The following is a 12,231-nucleotide window of genomic DNA, read 5'->3' on the forward strand; positions in this document are numbered from 1 at the left end:
GCAGAGGAAGCAAGCAATGTAATTTCCTTAATAAAAAAATCATTGCTCCTTATTCTGGAAGCTACGGTACTTCCTGTTTAATATGTAAACGAACATGCAATATTGAAAATTCTGCCACACTAAAGGAACAAAAAGGTTGCACAAGTAGAGAGAAAAGTTGGGAGGACTGGAAGAAAACGGAAAGAGCAAAATAGTGGAAGCAAATGCAGTCAGGAGGTAGATTAAGACTAATGATGGGGACAGAAAAATATGACTACCCTTAGATGGTTTCTAATCAGTCTGGAACTGCTCATCTTCCGCAGTCCAAGGCTGTCTAATTCTTTCCTTTATACTTTTTCCTTGTTCTCCAGTTCTTCCTGTGTCAGCTTTTTATCTCAGTTTAACTTCCCTCCCCAACTGAAAAACACTGGATTTTCTCATCTATTGCTGAGATTCCTAGGCTGTAAGTACAGTCTGCATGTCTGACATGTCACAACATAATATCTCTTGCCAATCATATTAGAGCAGGGGGTGTCAAAACTTGAGTCATCACGTGATGTATCCAGACTTTTTCCCCCTTCGCTAAACCGGGCAGGGGTGGGGCCAGCATGTGATGCATCCGGGCTGCGGGCTGCGAGTTTGTGACACCCCTGCATTAGAGCCTATATCTGAGAAGGTGATGCTAATTCTTACTGTTGCATTTTTGCTTTTCTTTCTAGGAGGTGGTCTGAAAATGCAACTGTACTGGAAACTTCTAAAATGTTGAAACAATTCTAAATTTCTCACAGGATATTATTTTGACTGTAATTCTATTTTACTAATAATTCAAACATCTAATTACAACATCTATTTTCTCTAATAGCTTCACAAAAATATTAATTTAATCCCTAATATATTTTCTGGAATTGATAAATGCTGGTGAAGCTATTTTCTGCTAACTAGGCAAATGATTAGAAGCAATTAATGTTTACTTAGTAACATTTTCTTTGATAAGAATTAGGTGTAGGTCTACGAATTTAAAATAATCTGTTCCTTATTGGAGCATTAAAGTGCTAATATGCTTTAGTTAGGTATTCACTGGTTCTATATATCAAAGCTGCTATAATCTTTGGCTTCTGAGAGAAACCCCAGCTTTATTCACTTGAGGGCAGATAAAATACTGAACTTGGGAATAAAACACAAATACAGGTAGTCCTCAACTTACAATCATTTGTTTAGTGATAATTCAAAGTTAACAACAGCACTGAAAAAGTTATTTATGATCGTTTTCACATGACTATTGCAGCTTCCCTATGGTCATATGATCCAAATTTGGACACTTGGCAACTGGCATATATTTGACAAACAAAGTCAATGGGAGAAGCTTGATTTACTTAACTGCATGATTCATTTAACAACTGCAGTGATTCAAAAGACAACATGATTATGAATAATTTAATAAACTGACAGCATATAAATGATATTTAGTCATATTTATGTTCATTATTTTATTTTGATAATTTTTACAGGAGAGTAAAAATGATTGAATAGTTTAAAATTAAACATTTATACTTTACAAAGTAAAGAACCTTTAGGCTGGTAGTCGAAGAAAAAAATTCAGATTTAGTCTTCATTTCATCCAGAGTATTTTCTGCAAATGTAATAATGAACCACGTTTATATTACAATCTTGTTTTATTATCTTCACCTATTAATGTTTCAATAGATACAAACATTTATTTTATAAGATTCTTAATTATGGAAATAGCATTCTATTTGTGTTTCCACTTCCAGTGTTAGTTTTAATGGGAAACTGAAAAGCATTATAGTTATTTCTCACAACTTTTCATCCATTTCTTCCTAAAAAAATTGAGAGCTAGATTTCAATTGGCTTAAGAGCTGTGGTGGCGCAGTGGTTAGAATGCAGTATTTTAGGCTAATTCTGCTGACTGTCAACCTGTCCACTGGCTAGAATGGCAGGGCTTTATATACAAAGCATCTGGGAAGGATGAGTATTTTGATTCCTTCATAATAGGTCTCTCTCCCCAGGAAATAATTGTATCATCTTTATTCAATTGACAAAAGGTTGGGAGATAGTAAGCCACAAATTGATTTCTTGACCATAATGTCAGGAAAGTGTGAAAATGGCTTGTTTAGAGAAATGATACGAAGTGGATCGTTATAGGTAGTTAAAAGACAAAATATTCAGTAAGATAGCTCATTAAAAATAGAATACATTATCCTTGGCTGTCATGCAAAAAAAAAAAAAAAAGCACTCAAGAAACAATGTTTCTTAGGATTGTTTGTGAAACTAAACATTGTATGTAAGGATATAGAGCAGTGGTAGTCAACCTGGTCCCTACTGCCCACTAGTGGGCGTTCCAGCTTTCATGGTGGGCGGTAGGGGTCTTGTCCCCTACTTTATAAATCACCATTACTGTGGAACCGGTAGGTGGTTAGAGAAAACTTTGCTACTTACAGAGATACAAAAGTGGGCGGTAGATATAAAAAGGTTGACTACCCTTGATATAGAGCAGGGGTTCCCAACCTGGGGGTGCGAGACGATATTCCAGGGGGTGCGAGAAAAGGCCAGGTAAAAAATAGGATATTGGCTATATGTTGGCATTTTTATTTATTATGCAATGGATTAACTTTGTTTTCATTTTAGAGTTAAGTATCGTTATTTAGTGGCCGTCACATACATAGCTGAAAAGATTCAATCCTACCATATATTTAACGCGTTCAGTAGTTCCTAAAGTCTAAATTTCAGGGGGTGCGAGGTTCGAGTGAAATTTCTTTAGGGGTGCGGGGTGAAAAAAAGGTTGGGAACCACTGAGTAGAGTATTAACACTATCAATGCTCATCTTTTTTTTCCTGCCAAGATGGATTAAAAATTATTTTGGGAAAGGAAACAGTAGCAGAAAACTATCAGGATAGCAAAGAGTTTGGTTGGCCACTGTTTAAAGCAAAGATAAAATATCTCAATTGCATGAAAGTACAAAAAAAAATCAAGTTTCAAAAACTCAGAGTTTTCATAGTCACAAAATACAAGGGAATGTACTTTTTGCTCAAAGCTTACCTGTTTTCTTTGTTATCAGTACAAAGAAATAGCTTTTCTTCAAATTGTGAAGCATTTTCTTCTTTAGTTCCTTTCGCAGCTGACCTGGGTACTTTTATATTTGGATTGTACCGGGATAAAATCTAAGTAAGTTTAAACAAGAAGAATGTTTGAAAAAAGGACGTTTCCAATTTTGCTAATAAAATGCTAACTTTAGTGCAAATTAATTTTGTACATCAAACCTGCAAGAGGTTGTTTGGAATCACAGTTATTTCAGGCGGTGGTAATAGTGAACTGAAGAGGTCCTCATATACTGGCATTGCTGGAGGAGGAGGTTCTTCAGTACATTCCAGATATTTGTCTGAACCCAGGACAGGTTGAACACTGTCTTTTATAAGATTATTATCTGGCAGTATCTTAGGAGCACTTACATGCTAGGGCAAGAAAAAAAAAAGTGCTGAAATTTTGAAACATAGTGTATATTTTTCAGAAAGTATCAAATAGCTAATTCAAGCAAGCGTTGAGATATTATTCTTGAGATATACATACAATGGATTCAATATGAGACAGACATTTTATTAAGAGGTCCCTAAAATTTACCACTATGATGCTCAATGCTTACCAGAGGTTGTATTTGCTGAGATTTTGTATCAAGTGGAGGTAATTCTGTTGTGTGTTTAGGAACATCCAAATGTTTACTTTCTGGAGACTCTGATAAAACAGTGGTCTTTCTGTGGGGAATTTTCACTCCAGGTGTGCAGAAGTTAGGTGCAGCAGGTGAAGCAAAACTATCATAACCTGAAAACATTTGATTGATTCACACTGAAAACATGTTATATTATGCAGAAAATGGATCAAAGGATTAGTTTAAGAAATATATGTTCATGAAAAGGGCTTATTGAGCAGAATCAGAAGAGAGCAAGGGACAGTCTAATGTGCCCCATTATCTTCAACCATTTTTTTTTTTTGCAAATTTACAATTCCTGATTGTTCCCTTTTCCCTCTCTCATCCAGAACCTATTTGGAGATATCTGGGTGGTGGGGAGTAGGGAAAGTGTCCCAGAATACTGTTGGCAATGCTGCAGGAAGAGATCTGAGTTTTGATTTGAGGGCTCAGCAGAATCAAGTCCAGAAACTCGGCAGCATTTTCCTTAACAAATCCCAAATGTTGGGTGAAATACATTAAGGCACTGTTTCTCAACTTTGACATCTTCAAGCTGATTCCCAGAACTTCACTTAGGAATACAAGATATCCCAGAAGTTATTTGACCTACACAAGACTTACCACATACTTCATTTGATTGCCTGAGTGCTGCCAGATTCTGATTTGATACCATCGCCCCTGCTGATCTGGTCAAGTTATCAGCAAAAGAAAAAAAATGTTATTTAAATCAAAGTACAACCAATATATATCAAACCTTTCCCAACTATTTCAAAGGTGTTTTTTTTTCAAGAGGCAACTGGTTTTTTCTTTTTGTTTCATTTCTCATCCAAGAAGCTTCTTCACCTCTGATTGGATGGTAGGGAATGGAAGGACCCATCAGGACTAGAAGTCCATCTGCATTAAAAAGACAAAGACTATTCTTTTGACGTCCACATTTTGGACAGAGGCTGGTTTGAAATAGGGGTCAAAGAGGCCATCTATGTCAAAACTGAAGAGCCCTCTCTAAACAGAGGGGGAGGGATATGACACCATCTATCTCCAGTCTATAACACAGTTCCAAGAAAGTTCCATACCCATTTGCACTATTCAGGTGACCCTGATGGTAGAGATAAGCCTCCAGGTGGCCTTAACAATTTGCTAAAAGAATGCAAATGACCAGCTGTTTGCGAGGAGTATAAATCCTTCCATTCCCCGCCATCCAGGCAGAGTTGAAGAAACTTCTTGATGAGAAGCAAAACATCTTCAAAGAAAAACAAGAAAGTCCAGCTACCTCTTGAAAAAAAGCACCTTTGGGACAACCATGACCTGGATGACTGAGAATCTCCATAGACACTTTCCCAACTATATTCAAAGATAGGTCAGCTTTGATTTCCATTGGATTTGTGCTTCCCTACGAGGCCATGGCTTGCAAGCTAGGGATTTTTCCAGGCTTATAGCTCTTCTTTAAACAGCAGGTAAGGAGCTGGAGGATTTGGCCAAGAGACCCTTTGCAACATAAAGGTCAATTTTAGTACAGAAAGCTTTGTTCACATCACAACAGCTTTGTTGTTGTTACCTGATGGCTAGTTTACTGCAACTGGTCAACGAAAGCTGGCTGCCATAGAAGACATTTTGCAAGTTGCAAGATGATTGAGCATGCAGGGCCGAAATTGTTCTGGTCCACTCATGTAATATTACTGTTTGAGAACTGCACCGGCTGCCAATTAGCTTCCAAGTACATTTCAGAGTGCTAGTTACTATCTTTAAAGTCCAATATGGCTTAGCGCCTGTACATATACAAGATTGCCTTCTCTGGGTTGAATTTGCCCATTGTGTGAGATACAGTAGGGAGTGCTGCTTAAAGGGATCCTATGCTTGAATTTTTCTACCTCAAAACCCATCCCCTCCCTATTAGTTTTGAAGAAGCATGAAAACAAGGTATTTGGACATGTTTGAACATTTCACATGCATGATTTGAATGCATGATTCCTGCACTGAGATACATCATAGCCTTCTTGTTTAATGCTACTGTCTCTTTATATTTCAATATTATATTATTTAAAAGCTGCTTGGAATTTTCAGAGATGGAGCAGCAGAAATGATATACTTAAGCATGTAAGAAGATAACAAAAAATAGTTGTATTACTTCAGACATAAAAGATACAAGAAGACAGAAAAATGATAATCGTTTTATTTTTGTAATGATTTCCAGTTATACCACTTACCTATTTTTTCTTGTCTTATTAAGCAAAAAGATTGTTTGGTCATCCATTAAATTTGTGGTTTCATCATTTACAGACAGATCACGCCCGTGGATATTGAAATATTCTACTTTGGGTAACAAATATTCAGATGCATCCCCTTTCACCTCTTCCTTCTGGCTATGTGGAATGTGTATTGTGTCTGAAGAACTTGGAAAGGCATATTTTGAAAGCCCAAAATCTGATAGCTGAGGAGTTTCCAGGAGACTATGAGATCCAGATGATTTTTGAAGAAAATCAGGAGGTTTTGGCTCTATTTGATCAGATAAAGCTGATCCAGCGTTGATTTCATCATCAACCTTTATGGCTTTAAAAAGAGAATTGTCTCACTGAATCTGGTGATAAGGCATACCAAAAGTCAAGAAATAGATCACACATTTGGATGCTTTTTTCCTGTATAAATCTTGTCTTTCTATTACTACCATTGTTCGTTCTGTAACCAAGGTTTGCTAACCATACAACAAGGTTTAACCAATAAATCAAGCATTTTAACCATTCTTTTTTGAATAATAGTGACCTGTACTGTATATAAAAATAAGAGATGAATAATTCTAAAGCCAAAGTATATTATGTCCTGGCAATGTGTATATTCAAAGAGTTTAGGAGGATCATTTTTTAAATCATCAAATTTTTAAAAAGCAACAAGTCTTCATTTTTTGCAAGCAGTCCTATGAAATCACTTTTAAATAAATACTTACTTTGCATGCATTTACAATATAATATAATGAACCTTTTAATCTAAAAGTTCCTTAATATTATGATGCATCAGACTGCATATATCATTATACCAATTTTTTATTCCATATATGTCCTGTACTTAGTTATATGAGAATAAAACATTCTGAACTATTACTACTATTGCAAATGCTACATCACATCCCCACCCCATAAACACAGCGGGGAGATGAAAAACCTTGATAACCTGAATAGTTTAAATAATTATGGGTTATACCAGAATGCTCATGCATCCTCAAGTGCCATGGAAATTGGAATAAGAAGCTACATATAGATGACCTTTTTTTTTTTACACAACTGAAAGCCAATAAACTTTGTATCATAGGGCCAAAAAATAAAATAAAATAAATTGAGGCATAGTTTTTTAGTACATATATTATAGAAATTTTTAAACTTTTGACTTAGGCAGTGCCAAGCCTAGCAGCAATGTCAAGATCAGGTTTTCAAAGCTATAGAAGATGAAGAGTGATATATAGGCTTTACCAAGCTGAAGTGTCTATCCTTTTTAATATTAGTAATGCACACAGAAATAAATTATAGAATATATTAAAGCACCAAATATTCTAGATTGAGGGGAAAAATACCTTCATTCTTGCCTATAAGTGGCTTGTGACCATATTTCTGAAAGAGATCTCTTATTTTTTCAAGATTGGTTGCATTTCTCTTCATCAGAACTTTGGTGGCCTTTATGAAGTCGTATATGGCATCTCTTTCTGAAGAACTTGTATGTAGAATATTATCAGCATCAGCCTATGATTTGTTTTTAATTTGAGTTAGAACTGATCTTAATAAAGAAATAAACTTTAATAGTCAATTTGTGTGTGTGTTAACAAGTTACATGTCAGGTTTAGCATAAAAGCTCTTTATTACATAGAAGGAGCAAGAAAATGTCTTTTTTCGTTTTAATAAAAACATAGTTTATTTAAAAAAACATGTCTAGTTATGACTTCATGCTATCCAAAGATACTTATGTTTTTAAAAAATAAGGCTATCATCTCCTAATAGAATAGCATTGGTGGGTTTTCTGGAAATATTACAAATTTACATGGAAGGTTTCAGAAGACATGGTATAGAAGAAATCAGGTTTTCTATCTTGGGGAATATGAAATACTATCATGGGATACTACCTAACACAGAGAAGCCAACTTTCACATATGTTGATCTTCCACTAAATCAGACCTTAACTCTTAATATAAAAATGATGAAGTTCTAAAAAAGCAATTTGAAGGTGAAGAGAATGAAGAGAAGCAGGTCATATCTACCTTTAGTATTCTGGCTTCAGAGTACAGTTCATGTAGATATCTCATTGGAGAATCATCTTCAAATTCTTCAAAACATTTGAAAATATTCACAATCAAAATCTTTAGAAAATGATGTACAATACTGTACATTAATGTTTGTTATTTAAAAGGTGAGATATTCTAGCCATATCAAAAATTAGCATGGTCATTGGTTGGGAGTCCTAGGAACATCAGTATGAGCTTCAGAAATGTACCAATGCATGCAAATTAAGTGTAGAATTCAGAGGGACACTGTGTCCAAATTTATATACTGTATTGTTTAAACCAAAATGCAAATTTGGTTTTTGTCTCAGCGTAAGCTTTTTGAAGCAAAAGCAATTATTTACTACGTTATCACCTTCATCTTCGAGTAAAATTTGCTTAAAATGGTCAGCCTGCTTCTCCAAAGTGACTGCCAAAGTTCGCAGTTTGTTGAAGAATGTTCCTGTCACATCCATACTGAAGAAAAGCAACAGCTTGTTTCTAAAATTAATTTCAGAAAGAAAATGAAACAGTTTTCAACTTTTCAAATTATGTTAAACACATTAAAAGATTTTGAAAAAAATATTATAGCTTAGAAATAGTTGAAACAGCCTTTCCACACACGCATATTTATTTAAAGGGGCACAACTTATCTAGTAGCACATATATTTGCTGCCCAATTCTAGATGTTTTCCCCCCATGTTGCATTTCTATTGTGGAAATGCTGCTTTCCTCCCAAGCCCTAAGCAAATCACCATGTATTCAGAAAAAGTTAAAAGGGCTCTCCCACAAAGCATCACTATAAGGCTTGACTGCTGTGATGTGCTCTCCAGAGGGCTGCCCTTGAAAAGCCACTCAAAAGCTTTACCTGGTCTAGAATACAGCAGTGCAGGCAGTGAGATGTACTGTTGCCAGTTGGCTTCTGGGTGCAATTCAGGATGAAGGTTATTGCCTATAAAGTCTTATCTCATATCAAGTTAGATGATCTATAAGGTCCCTTCCTTCCAACTCTTGTTAATCCGTTAAATCACATGCACAAGTACTGCATTATATATATACAGTATTTTGGCAGCAGCCCAAAAAAGCCAATGCAATCCTAAATTGCCTTAACAGAGGGATACAATCAAGATCAAGAGAGGTACTAATACCACTCTATAAAGTCTTACTAAGACCACACCAACAGTACTGCATCCAGTTTTGGTCACCACATTACAAAAAAGATGTTGAGACTCTAGAAAAAGTACAGAGAAGAGCAACCAGGAGGATTAGGGGACTGGAGGCTAAAACATACAATGAACGGTTGCAGGAACTGGGCTTGGCTAGTCTGGTGGGGAGACATGATAGTGGTCTTCCAATATTTGAGAGGAAGGGGTCAAGCTATTTTCTAAAGCACCTGAAGGCCAGACAAGGAATAATGGATGGAAACTGAACAAGGAGAGATTTAACCTGGAAATAAGGAGAAACTTTCTGACAGTGAGAACAATCAACCCATGGAACAGAAGTTGCCCTCGGAAGTTGTGGGAGCGCCATCAGTTGAGACCTTCAAGAAGAGATTGGACTGCCGAGAACTTCCGGTTTGAACCGCTTGAGCGGCAGGGATTTGCGAAGCTGCGCGATCCCTGCCGCGCTAGCCGTTTTGGGGCTCCGACCCAGCCGGGTGCGGAGCTAGGCTGCCCTGCAGGGGCAGCTGAAGTAGGGGATCCGGAGAAGGGTTTGGGGTGCTGCAGACTCCCTCCCTGGCCGGCAGAACTCCTTTTCCCAGGACGGTGCAGCGGCGGTCCGTAATGGCCGCCACAAAAGAAGCTGGCAGCCGGGTAAGAATGCGCAGGAGGAAGTGGAGAAAGTGATTGAGAGGAGAAAGTTTTTCTTGGCTCCTAGGACTCTAAGACATATTTAATAAAATTCCTGAAAAGTATGATTCTCTGAATAATACCTGCCAGAAGAGGAAAAAAGCGGCTGCTTGAAGGTGCTGAAAGGATAGCTTTCCCTCTTTTCCTACGGAATAAATAACTGGATATTAAGAAACCTATTTTTTAGGTGGAAATTGGTTTTAAGCGATGAGTGGGAAGAGAGAGGATTAAGAAGAAAATATTTGTATGCTAAGATTTGTTGGAGCAGATGCCTTAAGGATTTGAAGACTAGAATATATTGTAATAAGATTTTAAACAGATTTGGACTTTCTTTCTCTTTGATTGATATTACCCCAGAAGGAGAAAGTGAGAACCCTGCCTTGGTTTGGACTGATTGATAACTTTGGGACTGTTTTATCTTTTTATTTTCTTTTGAATATTCTGGTTGTTGTAAGAAGAAAGAAGAAGAAAAGAAGAGAAAAGATTTATAATGGCTCTTTCTGTTGAGGAACTAAGAAAAGAATATGAACAAGCAAAAAAAAATGGTAAAGATGGTGTGGAAGAAGCTTTCCTTTTCTTAGAAATGGCGCTTACTAATTATCAACAAAAATTACAACAGATGAAGACAGCAGAGGAACAAGAAAGAAAGGAAGGAGCCATCTTTAATGAATCTCAGAATTTGATCCAGAAAAAAGGAAGAGAGAAACAAAAGAAGAGAAGAGAAAAGAAGAAAACTAAAGTTTAAGGACTTAAGATCCAAAAAAACATTTAAGAAAGGGAAAAATAAAGTGCAAAACCAATATGATGATTGTAAACAAAGGGGAAAAGAAATACGACAGAAGGGAAGCCGGTAAGGCAGAGGCTAGAAAGAAGAGGGGGTAGAAAGGTTTGTTGGGAAAAGAAAGAAAGGGAAAAGGTGGAGAAAAGCTACAATGTGTTGAAATTAAATGGAAAAAAGGAATTTTTATGGATAATGGATAAAGTATAATTTTTTAAAAAAAAAAAAAAGATTTTGCAAGGTACATAAGATGAGATGGTAGTATTGTAATGGTTTAAGAGTTGATAAGAGATTAAAATGTTAAAATGTTTAAAAATGATTGGCTTTAAAACTTAATAATAGGAGAGGTTTAGAATATTGTTTTAATTAAAGAGTTTAATAAAATTATGGTATTGATGTTATTATAAAATTTTTATTATAGTATTTCTTTTTAATATTTGGATTTATTGTCTAATTATGCACTTAATTGTGTTGGATGTATTAGTTAGATAGAATGTACCAAGCAAAATCTGATTGGGTATTAGATATTATTTTAAAGATTAATTTGATTAACTTAGGGGGAGATAGAAAGGCATCATACTCTAATGATTTCAGGAGAAACTGATTTTCTTTTTTTTTTATAAGGGATGAGACAAAGGGATGATAAAAAATGGACAAAAGATACAAGTATAATGATTTAAACTAAGATGATTAATTAAGGTAGAATTAAGAAGTGTGAAATATGTGGAGAAGTTAATATAGAAGGTTTAGAATGGTAAATAAAATAAGTAATGATATGTAAGATGAGCATGAATATAATTGAAGTCCATGAAGAGAGATACCTGGGCCCAAGTTACTTTCCAAAAGATTTTTTTATGTTTTGTGTGTTGTGTGTATATGTCTTTTTGGGGGAGAATTGGTAAAAACTTGTAGAAATATAGAATGAGAATAATGGTAACTAAGTCAGAAAGAATCAGATGAAATAATAATAATGATATTGAATAAGAGTAAAGAGAAGTAAAGAAATTGAATAAGAGGTTTTGGTATATTATATGGAAATGGTTTAAAACAGAATCATAATTTATCTGACTTGTTAAATTTACAATGGAAAAAGGTTTAAACATGTAATGAATAATGATAATTTGTGTGTTTTAAAAATTAATAAAACTTGTTTTTTTTAAAAAAAAAGAAGAGATTGGACTGCCATTTGTCAGAAATGGTGTAGGGTCTCCCGCTTGGGCGGGGGGTTGGACTAGATGACCTACAAGGTCCCTTCCAACTCTGATTATCTGCATGTGTTCTGGGGAAGAAAACATTTATCTTATATCGCTTACAATTAATCAATCCAGGGTGCCCTTCAATATTCAAGTCTCCCTAAACCCTCCAATTCTTCCTTCAGAAGACAAGAGGGATGCCCTGAACAAAGACTGCAGGAAATCAGTTCTCGGGAGCCTGCAAAGCCTCACCTCCTACCTCAAGACAGAGGCACTCTAAGCCTCCCCTGAATACCTCCGGTCATTCGCAGGAGCCGCCGAAATGCGGGAGAAACACGCCTCCGCAGCTCGCCGAAGACACAACGGACGCCGTTCTTTCGCCTCAGACCGCAGCTGGCAACTTCTTTCCTTCGCGGCCTTTTGAATTCCCCGGGGCGGCGGGCGCCGATTGGCCCATTCCGGCTCTGCCCGCCTCCTTGTTGCAAATCCGTGAC

The 12,231-nt window shown here is 36.2% G+C and overlaps 1 protein-coding gene across 4 annotated transcripts; it reads right to left on the reverse strand.

Moving 5' to 3' along the window:
- Window positions 1–1,171: 1,171 nt before the first annotated feature.
- SKA3 (spindle and kinetochore associated complex subunit 3) lies at window positions 1,172–12,217 on the reverse strand. 4 transcript variants are annotated; one of them, XM_087966256.1, is made up of 10 exons: window positions 12,033–12,217; window positions 8,293–8,417; window positions 7,917–7,981; window positions 7,239–7,404; window positions 5,884–6,226; window positions 4,301–4,365; window positions 3,638–3,813; window positions 3,258–3,449; window positions 3,037–3,158; window positions 1,172–1,609 (listed from the first exon to the last, which is right to left on the reverse strand). In XM_087966256.1, exons 2-10 carry the CDS (start codon window positions 8,390–8,392, stop codon window positions 1,594–1,596), a joined length of 1,245 nt encoding a protein of 414 aa, XP_087822382.1. In that variant the 5' UTR covers window positions 8,393–8,417; window positions 12,033–12,217; the 3' UTR covers window positions 1,172–1,593. The 4 variants fall into 4 exon arrangements, with proteins under 4 accessions (XP_087822382.1, XP_087822384.1, XP_087822383.1 ...); XM_087966258.1 differs by having other exon boundaries at window positions 11,997–12,167; XM_087966257.1 differs by having other exon boundaries at window positions 11,990–12,166.
- Window positions 12,218–12,231: the final 14 nt, after the last annotated feature.

The sequence above is a fragment of the Notechis scutatus genome, chromosome 5 (genome assembly GCF_049901735.1).
Source record: "Notechis scutatus isolate UNSWTSFEM ecotype Mainland chromosome 5, rNotScu1.2, whole genome shotgun sequence".
NCBI lineage: Eukaryota > Metazoa > Chordata > Lepidosauria > Squamata > Elapidae > Notechis > Notechis scutatus.